The sequence below is a fragment of the Calonectris borealis genome, chromosome 2 (assembly GCF_964195595.1).
Source record: "Calonectris borealis chromosome 2, bCalBor7.hap1.2, whole genome shotgun sequence".
Taxonomy (NCBI): domain Eukaryota; kingdom Metazoa; phylum Chordata; class Aves; order Procellariiformes; family Procellariidae; genus Calonectris; species Calonectris borealis.
In genome coordinates, this window is record NC_134313.1 from 38,527,717 (window position 1) to 38,547,691 (window position 19,975).

Sequence of the window (19,975 nt, forward strand, 5' to 3'; positions counted from 1 at the left end):
GAGCCCATCATCTTTAACTGCTTTTTAAATGCAGTCTTTTGTCAGTATTTATGATCTTCCTCACAGAGGAAATTAATTTCATTAATTTTTCTCTTTGTTGTCTGAAGTTTCCGTAGTGGTGTCTGTGGAGAGTACATACAGTAACATGGCTTGTTTAAGAGCAGTTTTTTCTCTATTTACAGTCATCAGCTTTTCTGCTTTTGATAGTGAAATGAGATCCACTTGTCAAGCTTCAGACACTATTTTCTGCACACCTCATTATCAAATTTTCCACCAAATGCTTCTTAATGACCTCAAGTCTCATGAGGATTGTTGTAGTTTTGTGATACTCAGATAGAGCATCTCTATACAAACTCTTACTCTGTAAGAATCTAAAATGATCGAAGCTAGATTAACACCAGAGAATTCCCTGACCAAACAATTAAGTCCTGTTCTTTTCTAGAGAGATATATCATGGCCAATTCAGACAACAGTTCTATTCTTTCCACCATTATTCTGCAATTTATGACATATTATAGCTGGTTCCTTCAATTCTCTTGTCTCCTCCCTGACACGTTCATAGTCCTTATGGCTCTATGTCATGAAGAACTGCTTCAAGTCCAGTGGTGTATTTCAGAGAACCTACATGTGATTTTTAAATTTTACATAGTATCATGTAGTTTGTATGACTATGTCCCAAGTACGCATGGAAGTGGTGGAGATCACACTGTAGAAAACCACACTTATTAAAATATTGCAAAAATCCAGATGGTTAAAGAAAAGTTAACTGGCCTTGGTAAATAAGCAAGCTAACTTGAAGATTGTTTGGAAGACGAGACATCTTAAAGGAGTCAGCAGTACAGATGATGAGCAGGGCAACAATGAAGATGTCGCAGGCAAGGCAAACTGACACGAAAATTTTTGAGTATTTTTTCCAAACTAAGTTTTCAGAGAGCATCTGTAAATGGCAGCATGCACAGAGCATCTCATTTATTCTCATTAGCAGCTCAAGCACACAAGTTACTACACTTGAACTGTACTCCACATCCCAATGGTGACAATTAGAAAAGCCACATCTACTTTTTTAATGTACAGATGTACTTTGTTTGTTTATACCTATATATTTGATTCCTCTAAAATGTTAAAAGGCCTTAGGACATCGTACTTTTGCTCTAGCTAATATTAAAATATTAACTAAAATATTGCATCTCAAACCTACATTTGTATGCGACTAGTGCTCCTTCTCAACATTCTTGTTCAGAAGCCTTCAAGCTTGTGGCACAGTATGTTTTCTATAATCCCATTTCTTTTTTAATCACATGCAACCCCTTTTTTGTATTCTATTGATGTTAAGAAGAATGAATGCAGCCCTTGCGCTATTAAAAACAAAAAGCTTCTTACTTCCAGGAATGCATTGGCAAGACTCCACAAGAACAAGATTTAACTTTTGAGCATGGCAGTGGGCATACAAGGCTAATGGGTGGTCCTTACAAAAAAAAAAAAAAAAAAAAAAGAAAACCCCCTAAAATTTATTCAATAGTACATAAATATTATCTTATACCTTATGCCTGATTAAATTCTTGCAAAACGCTCAATGTGCAAGTAACAATAGATGAGAAAATATGGAAGTGTTTTTTGGCTTTTACAAATTGTCATTCAGATCTTTATTTAACCCATATGAGTGTTGCTTATGTGTGAGGGTGTCTTATGATTCATCGGCCAAACCTGAATTTAATTTGTTTTGCCTGTATGTGAGAAAGGATTCACAAAATTGTGTTATAAAATGAGTCAGTCTATTCTCTAAGTCAGTCAGACTAGCTGTGCCCTAAGATGACAAAGGAATTTTTATTATATTAATTTTGCTCAAATGATCTAAATCCAGATCAGTTGTACTAAAAGTGTCTTTGCTAATTTTCCGGACTAAATAAGAAACAGCAAACCTTCCAAATACAGGTTTTTTTGTAGCCTTTTTTTCTGTATCTATAAACCTTGTTTTGTTCCACCTTGTGAATGATGTCACCCCTTTATTTAGATGACTTAATATGCTTAACTTGCACTGTAGTCCAAGAGCAGCTATGGGAATAACATTGTTCTGTAGCTACTTTCCCATTTGAAAAACCTCTTAAAGCTGTTATCCATCTGCATTTCGCTCATCGTGTGTGAAACATCTATACAGAAAACAATAAGCTCTCTGTTTCTTACAGCTATATTCCAATCTACAAACCAATTTATACTCCAGGAGAATTAACCTCTCCTTTTATTTCTCTTTCTCTCTCTCTGTTTTTTGGGTTTTTTGTTTGGTTGGTTTTGAGGGGAATTTTTTGGGTTTTTAATCATAAGCTGTAAAAACCAACTTGGTGTGATAGCTTGAATCTCCCATCTTTACCTCCTAGATGTCTGGGTGGAGAACTTTACCTTTTATTAAAATTACTGACCTTAGCTGTGATAACTCTATCTACCTATTATTTGAAGATGATTGGTGAAATTACCAGCACTGAAGGTTAGATACCAGTTTCCAAAAACTTAAAAGTTTGGGGGTTTTATTCTAGTTCAAATTATGTCCATCTCAGTCTCATTTCTTATGGTTCATGAAAAAGCTCTTACTTTTGTCGAAGAGACTTAAGGCAAGGGAGAATGTTTTGGCAAATGCAGCGCCTCAATCGCATTGCAGGTTTTCCCCACAATATAAACTGGATTTAATTTGCCTTGTAACAAAGTAGATTTTTATCTCTAGCTATAGTCACTCCCATTTGGTATTCTTTTTTTAAGATCTTCCTCTGACACTGTGTTAAACACTGCATCAGATATAGAATAGGGGATTTCAAAGGGAAGAACTATTACTGCACAGAGTAACAGCCTATTGATAATCGGAGAAAACCAGCTACACAGGACATTTAATACTAGCTTGAACTAAATGCCAGTTACCAGCAAAGGAATAGGGCTGTACTGACAGAGAAAGAGGGAACCAGAAGCTGCTATTATGGTCCTCCTATTATTACATTCTAGAATTTGGGTCCTGATTTTCTCATATATTTGAGTGGTACAAAGGGAAGGAGCTAAACTTGAGCTAAATGAAGTCTGATGACAAAGATGTCAGCATGGGGCAAACAGTTGGTTCAGTCCATTCTTCTCACAAGTCACTGTACTCCCATGTTTAGCCCATTTGTAGGAAGCTATAGAAGCTACAGAAGAGATAAGACATATTGCTGTACTGTACCCTACTGCAGGTGCTCTCAGTGGGCATACAGAATTAAACCAGCACTCCTCTCAGGCTAAAGTAACCTACACATAGCCATAGACCTGATCTCTCTAATTCTCAAATAATGAGGAAGCTCTAAGGATCTAGAGCAAGAAGATGTAATCATAGTAGCAGGAAGGTCTAAAACTTACACACGATTTTAATGAAGAAGTAGGGTGGAACTTTGATAAGACTGTCCTTTCCAAAAAATTAAGCCAAATTAAGTTAAAGCTAGTACTGAGGAACTCCTTCAATTGTTTAAATAAATCCCTCTCAGAAGAGCCCCAACATGTCCAAGGAAGTAAGGAACCTTCTGGAGGAGGTATCATAGAAGGTAAATTGACTGGCGAGTAATCAGAGCAGAGCGTTTTTTAAAAGAACTAGATTATGCAAATGCAAGAGTAAAATTAAACTTTTTGTCTGAGCCAAGAAGCACGTTTCCTAACATTTGGAACTCCGCCAATCAATTTTGACAAGCCCTATTATCTACAGAACACCCACTGCCATTAATAGCTCCATTCATTTCAAATCATTTTATACAACCAAAAAATAGGTAAAATTAAGAGGAAAGACACCTGTTTAATTGTAACCAAAAGTATGCATAACAACTTATACTGACTTCCTTTTCAATTGTATTCAAATGTGCCTACAATCAAATCCCATGTATTTACATACAAACTGTACAGTGCACAGACTACTTAGAGAATATGAAAAAATAAAAATATGCTTTCTAAAACAAATAAATATACTAATAGGTTCTGTATTATGACCTTGCAATAAATACTAGGCTTCGTCATAACAAAAGATGACCCAAATACTCAGGCTGTGATTTTATAGCACACTATTTTCAATGGCTATATCACTGAGTAACAGAAAATTGAATTGCTCTGGAACCAAACAGGAAAAAAACCTATCTTCATGTCCTTGAAGCCACTTGCTTCATGCAACTCTCTCCACCCACTACTTCAGCTGCTGCAAGGAGGCACTGGACAAATCTGCTGTGGAGGTATTGAAAGAGAGACCTAACTGCACTAATAACTCTGTCTTGAAGTAAGAGAGGAAAGGTGTCCTCAGACTCAGTAAGATGGAAGGAACATTCCAAAAGGATAGACTTCATCATCTTGAAGAATAAATGCTAGTTTCCTCACTACTGAATACAACGGCAATACACATTTCTCTCTTGACTTCCCTTGCTACTAATGAGATGGTATATTTTTTTAATTCCTCCAAAGTTTAAAGAAACTGCTAAACCGCAACAAGAGTGAAAAGAATTAATGAAGTAGGTATCATTCAGTTCCTCACTGACTTCATTAAAAAGGGTAGGGAATGAAATGAAGGTGTATAAGTGAAATAAAGCACTGCTTTATATTCTCTGATAAGTGAAGTGACAAAAGGGGATTTTATGAGATCTTTCTCTCACAACTCATATTTTAGACTGCAGAGTCATACAGTACAGCCAGTTAAAGGACAATAACAATAGCCAAGGTTGCTAGGTTTGGCTCAAGATCTGAGCCATTTGTTCCCTGGTGTGCAGGATTGAGAGAATATATAGTATCTGGGCACCTGCTGTTAGCAGCTACTTTAGGGAATTTAAAATTTAATTAACATTCATAGTAATCCACACAAGATTTTATGTAAGTTCTAAAAGACCATGTAGAAAACGTAATATTTCTATTTTCCATGGAAAACCGATGCCAGTTGAAAAAAGGTGACACGCTTTCATGTAGCTAGTTGTTTGGAAACATTTTACAACATAAGCAATTTGTTTCTAGTGGGAATTGGGAAGAATCCCATGACTAGCATGTTTGCTCTTTTCTTAAAGCATAAGGCCACACTGCTGACAGCAAAACTCACTAGAATTACAAGGCCATCCAGTCACTACTGCTCTGACAGTACGGTGAGCTGAAGTTCCCCGAGCTCCACAACCTCCTAAAGAGATGCTATTGCATGGGATATTCAGTATGCCTGTAGTTATGCTCCCAGAGCATCAGAAAATGTTTTGAAGCCCCTCTTCCTACATAAGTGCCTTTTAAAAGTAGTAATTTACAAGCAAAATGGGAAAAAAGTAGAAACGTAGGGTGGCATATGGCCAAACTTTTGACTTAATTTCACCACAGGTTGCTTTTTATTTACAAGCGGCTAATCCCCTCTCAAACTACACAATAGAGCAGCTATTGGCAAAGGCAGGCAGATAAAATTGGCATGCCTCTGTATTGTTCTTGCTAATCTGAACCATTAACAGAAGGGTGAGAAGGCTAGTTTTGTCATTTAAACAGGCTTAAATCCTTTCTCCAAATGAGCTTTTGTCTACATAGAAGAATGCATCTAGGAAATTTAAGGGGTTTCTGTTAGTGTTGCATTCTCAAGTTGACTTGGCTACAGGAATACTAACCTGTTTATTTGGCCCTTATACTGTAAATGCAAGAATTATTTCCAGCTGTCAAAACCAAAAGGGGTTCAACCTGATTAAATTATTTCTCAGAGGTGAAACAGGATGAGATTATAAAGTGCTAAGAAGCAACTACTTGAAATCCTGAACTGCACCTGTGCAACTAAATCTCCATTTATACAGGTGCTTTTCAAATTGGATTTGAACCTTTAAATTCCCTGATTCATCCCCTGAAAAACCACAGAAGCTCAAATAACTAATGAAATTCAGAGACAGAAAGGCTTAAAATAGTTTCAAGCTGTGAAGTAAGGCCTAAGACTAACTATGTTCTTTGATTCATTGTTGATGCGACATATCAAGCATAAACGTAAGTTGCACAACCCAAATGCCACAGGTCATAGGGTAGCCAGTAGCTAAGTAATTATTTTTTCTTTGGCACAGGAGAGGTCATCACTTGGCCCATAAGCACAATACATAGCTGAAAATCTGGGGAAAAGAATGTATTGGTTAGCGTGGTCTGGTTTTGTTTTGCTTTTTACCTGGCACATCTTGCGCAGATATTCAGTGTGACCTTTGCTTGAGGCTCAGCCGTATAAGCACTTCGAGTTTGATTGAATTTGCTCCCAGAAGACATCACACTTGTTACTCCTTCCATTCTTAGATCATCAAGATCCTCTGCAATAAGACAGAGTAACTGGATGAACACATGATTAAATTTTGTAGCAATAAAGGTACTTCACCTGTAGAATCACTAAAGAATGGAACAACTCAAAAACCAGGAAAAAACCACACACAGTTACTTGTATAATAATAGGAAAAGACATTTGAGAGGATTTTTATTTATACATATTATCACCCTGTTTCAAGGGGTTCCTTGAAAAATATTCAGTATCATTTCCACTTCAAACAGCTGCATATTTTTTCAATCTTTATTTCTCTGATTCATTTATAAAAAACTTGTCATCAAGAGATGCTGTCCAATAGCTCCATTTGACATAGGGCACATCGAAGAGAAAATTATTTTTTTTGAGGGTATGCGCCTCCTCTGAATTTTTTCGTGTCTATTCACTTAGCAATGAAGAAACATTGCTAAAATAAAAGTGCTCTGCTAAACCCAGAAAATGTGAAATGGATACATATATCACATTGAAAGAGACCATAATGTGCACACTTATACCCACCATATTGCTGTAATATTCGGGCAACTCATAATAATAACTGGATTTTTTACTACTGTAAAATCATTCCCATTTTGCAGGAAGACAGCTGAGGCTGTCAGAGAATTTTTTGCCCAAGATCACACTGGAATAGTGTAGCTCAGTTAGACTGTAAATGAATTCTCTTGGTTTACAGTCAGGACATTCTTTAGAGATAATCTAAAGTATTTTTTGCTAACAAAATATAGGCAAGTTCTGTATACCTAATGTATCCATAAAGCCCAATTTTCAGTTGTTTATCATTTGGTTAGGTTCTAGCTGAAAGGTGAACAAGAAAAACACTGACTAGCTCCTATTAAATGAGCACCAACCATTCCATGTACTGACTGATGCATGTGGCTTATGGTATACAGTATGTGATCATCTAATTAAAATGTCTTACAGATAATGTATGTACATGTATTTTCATATATTTATGTTTACAAAAGAAACCTGATGTTAAAGGATCTCAGGGGAGCAGAAAGTGCATAAAGACAGACTTTAAATCCCTACATCAGATAGGGAAAAGTCACAGAGAACTTTAAAATCAGAATAGGCAATGTTCAATTAGAATTTAAAATACACAAGTAGTCATTATAGATACACAGTAGAGTACCAGGCTCCTCTTCATACACAAAAGAGTGAGATACAATTCCTCTAATCATCACCTGAAATATTTCTAGTTGTCCTCTATAGTTCATAGACGCTATTCTTAGCGCTGTGCTTCAAACTCTGGGCAGTATGGTCAGATTGTCAGGATTATGCCATGTTAACAATACTCTTTTTGGGAGACACCCATTTTAATAAGCAACATCCAAGAACAGCAAGGCTAAACTTAAATGAAATTTTTGTGACTAAAGTCCTTGAACTAGATTTTCTTATCTGTAATGTTTTATTTTAGTGCTTAAGAAAACTCTCCTCCCTCCCAAAATTCATTGACTTGGTGGTATAAATTGACAGTTCCACTGAAGTTTCTGGCATCGATTTACACATTTCCACACCTTTTTCTTTAAATTTCATCTATGGTTAATATACAAACTAATTCAAAGGACTTGAAAGGCTATATGATAAAGAATTATGAAATCAATCATCTATAAGTCATTTCAGAAAAGGTATTACATATTCGGAACACATTATGTATTAAAATAAATACAGTTTAATTGTGCTTTAAAGAGGTGTGAAAAGTTCCATATTTTTTAACAGATGTAAACCACTGGATGGATTATAGTTTAAATGAAATTGAAGCATATGCCTCAGGTTTTTTTTCCCTAAACAGATGCGATTCCTTTAAATGAGGTTTTCAACTGTTCTCTGCTTGATTAACTTTTGGCTCTCTGATGACTAAGACTGTTTCAATAGAGCGATGACATAGGCTGCCCTGCATCATACCTTTTATATGTGAATCTGTATATGAAAAACATGCCATTTTTCATTTTTAGTCCACTATCAACATTTTTCTCTCAAGAGAAAATTAAGTGAAACTTTGTGCAAGAAACATGGATTTCAGAGGTGCCTATAGATGCAGCTAAGAGACAAGCAGGCAGACTATTATGCAGTACTGATTTATTGTCACATGCTGTTAGACCAATAGCAGTAATGTGCATGCTAAAATGCAGATTTTAAAAAAAAGCCTACATGATATACAGTTGCTAATTTTTTTCAAGGAATTTTCATTGATCTAATTCAGCATTGGGTGGAATTTGTCCATGGCAAGCTACAAAAAGCTGTTAATATTCCAACTAGACAGAGAAGTATAACCCCATCTACCAAATCCGAAGAATAACTGCAGCGTTTGATTTAACTTTGATTACTGCACTTCTGCCTCAGTATTGAATGATTTCAGTTTCTTCTGGATGCCTCAAATTTACAGTGCAGATATTGCACTTTCTTCTCATGAAGCAACTGGGCTTTGAGATGCTGCCTGGTTCCCAATACCCGTAACTTTGGATGGGAATTTTTGAGTTGTGAGCAAGTTTACGTGCCATCTGGCAATCTTCCTGATTGACCACATTCATTATTGAAGGCCTTCAATCAAAAAAACCCAACAATAAATCATACAGTAATTTTAGTACTAAACTCTGTGTATGTGTGTGTATATATTGTTCAACAACTGATGCATGTTTTGCAGAGGAATATTTGTTCATAAATAAGGATGTTATTAAAATAAATACAAACTATGAGTACAATAATGCATTTTAGGAATAAAAAAAAGGTTTCCAAATGTTCAGATGTTTCTATGTAACATTAGAAAGAATCAGTCTTAGCAAAAAAGGGTTTAATTGAGAAGTCAATTCAGATACAGGGTCTGGAACACTGAATCTTTTCTCTTTCTTTGTATTCTTTGCTAGACCAACTAGTGATGATACAGCTCAGCGGTTCAGGGATTTTATTGAGCAGCAATGAGGTAATTCACTGAGAAGAGAGAGAAAGAAAAGCCAAGGTGATGACTGCTTATATGATGGCAGACAACAATACTGTGAAACTTCTCAAATCCTTAGAAAATTGTTACCTATCTTTGTACAGTGATAGGCTGGAAGTTCACATAAATGAAAAAATCTTACTTGTGCTAATAAAAGTTTGTTATTTTAATGCATGACTGTGCACTGTGTTTCTGTGTTTTAATGTTAATTCTCTGCTATTCTTTACATGAATAGGGTATGTGAAGACCCTACCTTGGTCCTATAGCAATTTCCATTAAGTATGTTCTGTGTAGTAAAAAACCATACCTACAAAAAAACCAAAACACCCTTACATTTTTCTCAAATCAGCAATTCACCAAAATAAATTCACACAGCTGCAATCTTCATGCATTGCCATAACAATACGTGAAAATACTTAAAAGTGAGATAAAGATCACAAGTGTAATATAGCATAGCACAGAACCAGATGTTTTCTATATTAATAATAATGCTGCATTAAGCTAAATTCTTTGTGATTTTTTTATAGACAAGTTTCATCAAAAAGGGAAGGGGAAAAAGGGTATCTATTTCAGCTAAACAAGAACATAGCCCAGTACAAGGTAATGTTTTTAAATAGAACGTTGTTTGTAATTATTTACTTCCTTTCTTTTTGGGGAGGAAGGACTGAGGAGAGGGAAAGGGGCACTAATGTCAAGTATTCTAGAAACTGTGCAAGATTGCTTAATGTCTTGGGATGAGAGGGTGTGGAATCATCTTACAAACATCTCCTACAAGACTCGCACACCATTCACTTTAAGGACAGAGCTCTTCTTATGCAAAACTCCTATTAAATGGCGTGAAAGTTCAGTGGCACAGAAGGCTTATGTAATCAGGTTATGTGCTACATTGTTTGATATGATCCAGTCACTTTTGTCTCCTTCCTCCGTTATAAAACCTGTAGTAATTTCCCAGGAGTAATTCAAGAAGTATAAGGTGCAAAGCTGGAAAAAGTCCTGGTTCATCTTTAGAGAGGTTATGACAGCTTAGAGTTTGTCTGTTCAGTCTAATGCTAAGAAAAGCACTAAATGTTTTCATGTGAGAGTAAAAAATTCATATAATGAATTCTGATTTATGTTCTTGCAGGTCACCAGTCAAATCTGATGCACCAGTAAAATAATCCCTCTTTCTCTGAAGCAATGAATTTCTCAAGGCAGTGTTCTTACATCATGGTAGACATTGATGTATTCCATGTACATGGCATTGATTTGTCAAGGATTGTTGACTGAAGCACAGACTCTTAATATGCCCTACTACTCTCATTTAAAAAAAAAAAACCACAACCAAACAAACAAACCTCCAAAAAAACAACAAAAAAAATCAACCCAAAAAAACAAACCAAAAAAACCCTACTGCTGATAGCGGTGCTGCTTGCGTTTCAGGAATTTATGCTACTTTATATGTCATACTTGGATGTTTCTTATTATGTTAACCAATCCTCTCTGTTTTAGATAAATTTTCTTACCAACATCAAGAGAGCCCAATAAAAATCCCACCTTAATTCCAAAAGAACTGTTGGGACAAGCAGGAATTAAGCTTCCCGATGAAGAAGAATCATTAATTTAGAACACCTGATGCTCCACTCCTGAAAATGATGTTTAATCATTTACTTCAACAGAAGCAAAATTGGACTTATCTTCTGCAATACACTAGCTACAGGACATCTCACTTTGTTTCTTCTTATTCATCTATGACTTTGATGTCATGGAGTAGACAATGCTGTTAGTCTGGTACATGTGTTCTAATATGTCTTCCTATTAACATCTTCAAATATCGGAATTTGGCCCAGTTCAGACCCATGCCATAGATGCTTGATGCAAATATCATCCTAAGTAAATCCATCAAGAGACTTTCACTCCTTAGAGCCATTTTAGATTCTTGAACCCAATGTTCTGAAGACATCTTACTTTATAAGCATCTCAAGTTGACAATAAATCCCCTAAATGCTTGTGCTTCCACTGATGGACACACACAAAACCAACTGAAACATGACACTGCTACGTCCTTGAGTTTGCATGTCTACTTCTACCTGTATCATCTGTCAGAGCCAATCTAGCAGAATCCCACCCCATGGTCAAAAACACAAAACCAACATAAGACTACAGAAAGCAGCATTGTTTGCAGGTACTGAATCATACAATGAATCATTGATTAGAGTTCTCACTTTTAATCAGCAAGAGTGAGAGGAATCTGTCTTCAGTTTCTCCATCTTCCTATTTTAAGCTGGGACTGGAATTAACATAGGAGGTAGCCTTTTCTGATGAAGATGTTCTAGTTTCATTAAAGCACACTTCAGTATCTTAGACAACTACACTAAGCACTGGCCCACAGGGCTCCTGCTTATTCTCCCTTTTTCCACTAGGTGGGATATTTGTTTACTACAGAAAAGAAATTACTTGCAGGCAAGACTGATGGAGCACTGACTTAGGAGATGAGAGCGTCTCCAAGATGCAGTGTCTGGGCTCCAGACTCTTGCTCCAAATCAGGCAGATGAAGTTTATGAAACAAGTCTTGGATATCCCAACTGCCCAAACCACTGACTTGAATGCAACATCATAGTCTCATTTTATTTAAATGAGAAAGTCCATAACCACAGTTGAAAAGAACTGGCATCATGCCCTCTTATCATTCCCTACTGGTAATCCTAGGACAAATGATGTAATACCACCAAATAACCCCTGCTCACCCACTAGTTCAGCAACAATAACTGGCTACATAACCACGGTTGCTCCACACCAATAGTGATTTCAAACACATTGGTTTAAACTATTAACTAGGTAGTTTCATTCAGTGCTAAAGAATTATTTTAAGCACTTTATTTTTACAATAACAGGAATCTACTATTGATTGGAGCACATTAATTACTTCTACATTTCCAATAAAATAAAATTTAGAGTATTTCAGTTGTTACATCACATTCTATAATGCATTACTGCAACTGCCATAATTGTACAAAACTACTTGCACTATAATAATAATAATATAGAACCACAAAAGGGTCATAATGAGAAAATCCATAAAACAACCAGAAATTCTGGACATCAGAAGGCATCTAAAGGAATGTCTTTTAATGTTTTTCCTTGGCAAACTTTCTCTTTTTTGCACTTCAGCTTTAAGTAAAACAACTTTTAAAATTAAAAGCAAATTTTGATCAATATTTCTAATCAGCTCCAATTCTGATGTCATTTATTTATGCAACCACTTATTTATTTGATATGCAATTCAGACCTCAGTCCAACTCTGCATTCTTAAAGAAAACCACTAAAAAAGCTTTGTCATAATAATAGAATAAGCCATGTTTAAATCAGTAAGCTTTTTTTCAATCATATCAAAAATATCAAAGCATTAGAAAGGAATGTATATTTAAAAGGTTTCATTTTGTTTTTAATTTCAGTTTGTTTTTTTTATTTTCTAACAAAGAGGAGCCAGCCATAATATTTTTCAAGTGTATTTGGTTAACGTAGTACAGATGTTCCTTACAATATATATCCAAAATATTGAATTTCACATTACATTGTCGCTTACATTTTTCTTTACTAAATCTATTTTGAATTAAACTGATAATTTGCATGCTGTTCATATGAAGTTTTACAAAAATGAGGTAAGATGAATAATAATTCATTAATTAAGTAGTACAACTCACTAAACAGAAAGCAACTACAGCGAATTTTCAGCCAGTCAGAGAAGATACTAAACTGTTTAGCTTTGTATGAATCAATTTTTGCACTGAGGGCCATATTCGTATTTCTTTGCATCTGCCTAATGTACTCTACCAGCCCCTTGGCAGGATTAAGCTTAGCTGGCTTGTCAAGAGGCCAGCAGAAATTCATACACCTTTTATCGAAATGAAAGTTGAGGCAAAGCATAAAAATTACAAATAATCTTACGCCAAACATTTCCAGTAACACTGAACCTTCCAACAGCTTTCTTTTGAAAAATTATTAGTACAAGCATTGCTGGAGTGCCAGTTACTAGAGCATCTTTATGCTCTCCTTCATAAGCCTATCTAGATCAAGGATTCCTATAGTGGGAATATCTCTTTTTCCCCAACTGCTTTTTTCTTTTTTCTTTTTTTTTTTAATTAAAATTATCAAATTCCAAATGTATTCAAACACCTTACTTGTCCTTCAGAGAATCTTCTTCGTGAAGAGAGAAACACACTAAGTAAGAAGCAAGATGCTTGTATAGCTTAAATTTTCTACTGAGAAACTAGCACATCTCCCATTTTAAAAAAAGTGCTTTTCAGTCAAGCACTATACCCAAGTGCACCCGGCTGCAGACCAAGCTGTTGTGTTAGCAAAGTTCCAGTAAATTTAGGGACTCGTATATGACCAATCTCAGACTGGACAGTTTGGGTAGGCAGAAAGAAATCTCTAAACTCCCTGTGTGCACAGGCACATTTAGCAAAGGATACTTAGCATGTTGTATGTGAAAGTTCATAGTAAGCTCTAGGTGCATTAAAGTCCTGACTGAGACAGTAACGTATCAGTAATTCTACGATAATCACCAAAACTCTTAGATAATAAGCTAGAAGAAACAAACTGTGGATCTTTGTTATTGCTCTTCAAACTTCTGCCTAGCTGCAAAGGGACAACTGCCCTCCTTGTTACCTCTGCTAACTGTGAATCAAAGATATGAATGAGTATAAGACGGCATCCGACAACTGCAGCTCTGCTGTTTCTTCCAGTTCCATCCCTCTATCAGCTTGCATCAACTCTGCTTTGTCCTGAGACAAGACCATCTGTTTTGTATCACTATCCCTATTTTGGCCAGACACTGGGACATCTGGAAGACTGCACTGTCTACACTCAGAGAAGCAGAGACTGAGCTGGATACCATCAGCATACCAATGGCATCACAGCTGACAGTACATGCTCTTCCTCAGTCATTGATTAAATTCATACCACTGACATCTTTTGAGAGAGGGTAGAACAAAATTCTTAAATATAATTTTATCTCTCCAGCTGGGTCAAGCAGATAAACTAGCAGGTATGTCAAAACCATCCCACACATCCAATAGATTAGCCAGGTAATAAAGTTCCAAATAAACCACACATTTTTCCAATAATTTTTTTTACTGAAGAGAAGTAAATGCTTTTTAAAGAATCTTTTGGTTACTGAAAAACCTGTGTAGTTGGGGGTGTTGTATAGGTGCCGCTTATTCTGTTAGATTGTTTTGTGTAACCTACCAGTTCAGTGCACTATCGGGTTGTTTGGTCATGCTTTTGGTTTGGATAAAAGAAAATGAGCTTGCACAAGCATGCTGCAATACAAGACAGAGAGCTGGCTGAAATGGAAAACAATCTAGTGGTACATATAATATATATGATTGCTATACTTTCACTGAATATTGCAGGACAAGATTATTGCCTAAATAATAAATTAGGCATTGCAGCATGTTAGTTCATGTAATGTTAGCTCACACCTACTATGTTATACATCATAGAGATACATTTGCTTTTACTCAGCACTACTTTATCTTCTGGATATGAATTAGAACCACACATTTCTCCAGAAGATCTCATTACAGAACTATAAAACCATCTTGTAAACAAATCAGAAAATGCTACCTGACAATTCTGCTTCTCAGGACATACTAAGGTTAATCATGACTCATTCCACTGAACTCAAGTGGAATTTGCCATTGACTCCACAGACTGAAACTTTATCTAAACTATTGCAAGTTTCTCTCTTTTGGGTTTTAGCTCCTTAATACGAGAGCTGTGAAACTCCCATAGATCTTGAGACGTGTTTAACTTTGGAGCCCACAGCACTGGAAAAGAATGTGAACCACATCCCCTGGTGGCCACCGTATGCCATCCTCTGCAGAGCATAAAAACTGCAGGCTAACTATTCAATGTAATTCTATCAATTGAGCGGGAGGCAGAGATCCTAGAATGGAAAGCCAATTCAACATCAGATAGCAAATATTCCTCAAAGAGTTGTAAAAAAACAAGGATGAGGGAAACAAAACCTTAGGAAGCACAATCATCATATGCTGGAAGGAGGCTGCAGAAGAGAGTACATCATATCACAGAAGATAAATTACTAATTCAGTGTATTTCCCTTCTCAAAAAGAACCAGCTGTACTAAATTCCTAGAGTGCAGGCAGTTTGACTGATAGATAACCTAAAAATGAAATGAGGTCAAACTTGCAGTACAAACCATATCAACAGGAGGAACAGAGAAAATTTAAAAAATTAAGAAGTCTACACTGAAAGCATCTTCAACAATATACGGCAGAGGAGATCTATTTCAAGCAAAAAGAAAACAGGTAGCATTGCACAAAGAGGAAAGTTAGGTCAACACAAAAAGGCCAAGTGATTCATGGTTTTCAGTCTTCAGGCGCACTAGCAAAGCTCACTGGCCCTGAAATACCATTAGCTCACGTGGTGGATGAATGAGGTCAAACTCCAAGGCGCTAACCAGCGGTCACTGAGGTGCAGTTCTGTAATCCAGTAGCTTGTTCCCAGTGATAGAGAAAGTCCCACTTATTTCTGTGCTCTTTCCCCTTTCTACCATTCCCAGAGATATTGGTGTTTGATTCTCATCTGACCCTGGGAAAAATATTATGTTATTGCTGAAATCTGTTGCATCTGGCTTAGTGAGCTGCATTGGCACACTGAGGGGTCATACAAGCATTAAAATCAGTTTAAAGGAAACAACAGGAACATACAGCCTTGTGTGGAGGAACAGAGGAGGAAGTAGGACCACCTTCTTTAATGAAAGAAATCTATCATATTCAGTTAGGCTCAGCCCATCTCCCAGAATTGTATCCCAAGGGGTAAAAGCATGAGGTATTTAAGCAACACTAACAATTCAGAATATGAACATGTTGCTACAGGACTAAAGCACCAGAAGAAAAGAAAAAAAAAAAACACAAAACAAAACAACATGTTTATCAAAGTATCAGAAATAAAAGTAAGACAGACATCATTTTTACACTGATGGAAGGATACCCCATCTGCAATTCACCTGCTGCTTTTAAGGACCTTAAAACTTAGTGTAATTTTGCTTCTCTCAAGACACAAGAATCACAGTTTTTCAAAACTTTATATACTTTATATTATATCAGAATATTCAAGTATGTATTCAGAAAAGCATTCCTAATATATCAGCACAATATGATTCTTAATAGTATGTGTAACCACATTAAAGATATTACTTCGGATTTTTTTTAAAGAAATGTATTACATTTGCCAAGTAATCACTGCCTTTCTGTTTTTTTTCTTATTTAACTGAGTAATGCCAAGCTGATACAATGTAATATGACTGAACTTGTAAATAAGCTTGAACATAAGCAGGTTAAGATCTCTTGCTATCAACATAGTGTCTTATCTTCTCATCACCTTTTCTTCATCTGTTTTAGAGTTCCTGAAATATGGTAATGTACATGAATTAAATGAATTCTAATATTTGATATGACTGCTCAAAGACTTTTTAAAGTGAATGAAGATTTAATGGATGAATCTTGCTCTACCAATAGTTGAAAGAAAAACTGAAGTTGCAGCTACTTTGAAAGTTATCACAGAGAGGTCATCAATGTGTTCAAAGAAATTTTCAAAACTTAGTAATTTATCAGTTTCATTATCATGGATACAAATATTATTCTGAAACTAATGTACAGATACATTTGCTTATCCATAAAATGATGTCATATCAGTTCAACTGCATTCTTCCAAACGCAGCACCCCTTCGGTTTCCCAAAATACAAGAAACACTTTGTAACACCTGATAATACTTCAGCAGATCCACAGAAATACTTTTTTCAGCTCCCAAATGACATTTTCAATTGTCTATGTAGGCTCAAAGTTCCCTTCCAGGTGAGTACCCCAAAACAGTCCTGAGCAAGAAGCTCTCCCAGCTGTCAAAAACTCTTACTATTCCCTATCACCTGAGCAGCTTAGTTTGTAGACCTTCTCATAACTCTTTCAGTAAGCACCCTGAGTAAATACCCATAGCAGCTAACATAACTCCCCATCACACCAGTGAAGTCTCCCATCTGTTTAACGTTCTGTTCAGGTATCACCTACTTATGAAACATTTATCTATGTGAAGATTCAATATAATGTGAAATACTGCCAAATCGTTGCTCATTTACAAGTTAGAAATTATGTCCAATATAAACAAACCAAACCAATATAATCCAAACCAATTCTAAAGAACAGGTTATCAGAAACAGAATTCCCAAGGCACTGGTGGTATAATTATGATGTTTATAGAATGTGAACGTTTTCACAGAAGAGTTTTGATTCCTTAAGCAAATACATTATTCAAGCCTTTTCACCAATGCTTTTGAACATATCAATAGACAATCAATATGCAAAGATGAAAAAATAACTACTGCTCAGCAGCTAGACCTTAACAATATTTTGTCTCTGGTAACTAAACATACATTTAGAGCAAATTTCACAAAACAAGTATTATATTTATCAGATCATTATGTGAGTATTCATGAAAAAACACAACATTAAATTCAGCCTAATTATTTGTGACTGACATAACCCAGTTGCTATCCATTTCCTGAAAAACATCAGGAAAATGAGTTCCTCTCAGAAATACTCAAATATGTCAAAAGATTTTTCTCTCCCTCTAAGGGCATCCAAGTAAGCATGAAAAGCATTTGATAAAATCCCCCACAAAGATACATCTCCCCATAGAGCCAAATAATGTCTGCAAATGAAATATGTCTGCAAACTATTGTCAGACACCTTGCCAAGTCTCCTCTATCCCAAACATTACTTACAGTACTTCTGCAGTTAGGTGATAGTGATTGAATAATTAAATCTGTGACATTCAGAGGAATTGTCTCTCTGCAGTCATTAATTCACATTTGCCTATGGTCATATATACACTAACTAACTAACTGAGAGTCAGAAATAGAAATGAAATGATACATAAAGTTCCTTTGTATATATAAAAATGACAATCATTCAGTCAGCTTCTGAGTATCCTAAATAAAATATAGAGTAATCCATATATCAAGAAAAAGCATTTGACTTCAATGTGCTGGAGTAATCTTTTAGAAATGTGGCAGGTGAGAAAAAACAATTCTACAAGTAAGCATTAATTAGGAATGACTGTATTCTCTATGTATAGGAGAGAAATGAGGACTCTGGTCCACAGTTCAATATTTGAAGATGGAAATATATGTTCAGTTACAGTTATTTTTTTATACTCTAACAGGGAACTACCACTGGTAACTTCTCTGTAAGGCATATGCAGGACATGCACCCATGTTTTGCAGATGAAACTAGCTAATTTGCCATCAGGTGCTCAGAAATCTATAAGCAACGAGAGGAACGTTTCTACATAAAAACTGTAAAACGTGCACATGGCAAGTATGGCTTATCTTCCCAATCTTGAATGTTTTCAGTTTAGTTTAGTTAGGCAAAAGATTATGTATGAGCACAAAATCAGTTATCCTTCATTTGCATTTCACATAAACCATAAATAATGATTTATAATAATGATTTATGAACAATAACGATAAATGCAAATTTTATATAATACAAATACTACTTTTTCCAGCTTACTGGACAAACTTTAATTCTCTGAACAATCTTGAAGTGGAAATTTCATATCAGAAGAGACTTGAAAGAAGACTAAGAAAGGATTATATGCAACATTACTTTGATACTTCAATGTCAGCACTTATAGTTTCAAAAATAGGAAAATTTGAAAGTCAATTAACATCTTAAAATTCTGCAATAGTGTAGGAATGTTTTGGAGAAAAAAGAAGGTATGTTCTTTACCTTTGTTGGAAAGGACAAATATGTGATTATCACTTTTTTATTATGAACTATGCCTTTAAGAATGATTTTGTATTCTTATTGTTTCATTTACATCATCTTTTCAAGTTTTTATTCTCATCATATTGAAAAGAAAACAATCTCTTTATAACTTCTGGTTTTAATAAAATAAGGGGAGAAACCTTTTTGAAGCCACAATTGGATTTGCCTCTCTTTGCATCTGGTTAAAAATCAAAACTGAAAAAAACTTATTATTTGCATATTTATTTATATTTAATTATTCCCAGGACTGTAAACCTTCTCTGAAGAGAATGAAAAACAATGGAATGACTACAATTCTTTTCATTTCTATTTTATTCCTTCATTATTGGAAAGTTCAAAGATACACCATTTCTTTACAGGGAAGAAACGTGGGCTACGTTACCCAGAAAACAGTAAGCCAATAAATGTAACCTTTTTGTGTTCAAAACTCCTCCTCCTGTCACAAAGGCACACTGTAACCTGAACTGCTCAGTCCGGGAATGTATAAACTGTATGCATTTAACATCACATACATACATATCCTATTAAATTTTCATTTCTTTTTCAGCTGCTCAATATCTCAATATTTTGCTAACCATTTCCATCCTCATTTGTATATATTCTTCCAAAGGTGACTCACCATATCTCCTCCCATGATCATACTCCCTCTCAGCAAAACCTTGGCTTTATATGCATCAGTGGCCAAACTCATATTTCTCTGCAGTGAAGCCAGGATTTAACTCTTTTAAGTGTGCTTCCTGTGCAGCTTATTGTTCCAAGATAGTGATGATTTAAGGAGCAGTTTCACGATCAGTTTAACCTAAACTAAGTCTGCGCTGCCACTGAAAGATTCAGACCTGCCTGTCTCCCACTTCATCTGACTAACACTTCTCATCCCCACGCTAGCAGCAGTGCTCGTGTGGCCCACAACGAGCTGGGCCAGG

The 19,975-nt window shown here is 35.7% G+C and overlaps 1 protein-coding gene across 1 annotated transcript in view; it reads right to left on the reverse strand.

Annotated features, from left to right (window-relative positions):
- The window catches only part of C2H8orf34 (chromosome 2 C8orf34 homolog), a 169,649-nt gene that overhangs the window by 57,428 nt on the left and 92,246 nt on the right, over positions 1 to 19,975 (reverse strand). Inside the window, exon 8 of the mRNA XM_075140648.1 lies at positions 6,146 to 6,281. Within this exon, the coding sequence (XP_074996749.1) occupies positions 6,146 to 6,281 (136 nt within the window). The remainder of the gene's footprint in view (positions 1 to 6,145; positions 6,282 to 19,975) is intronic.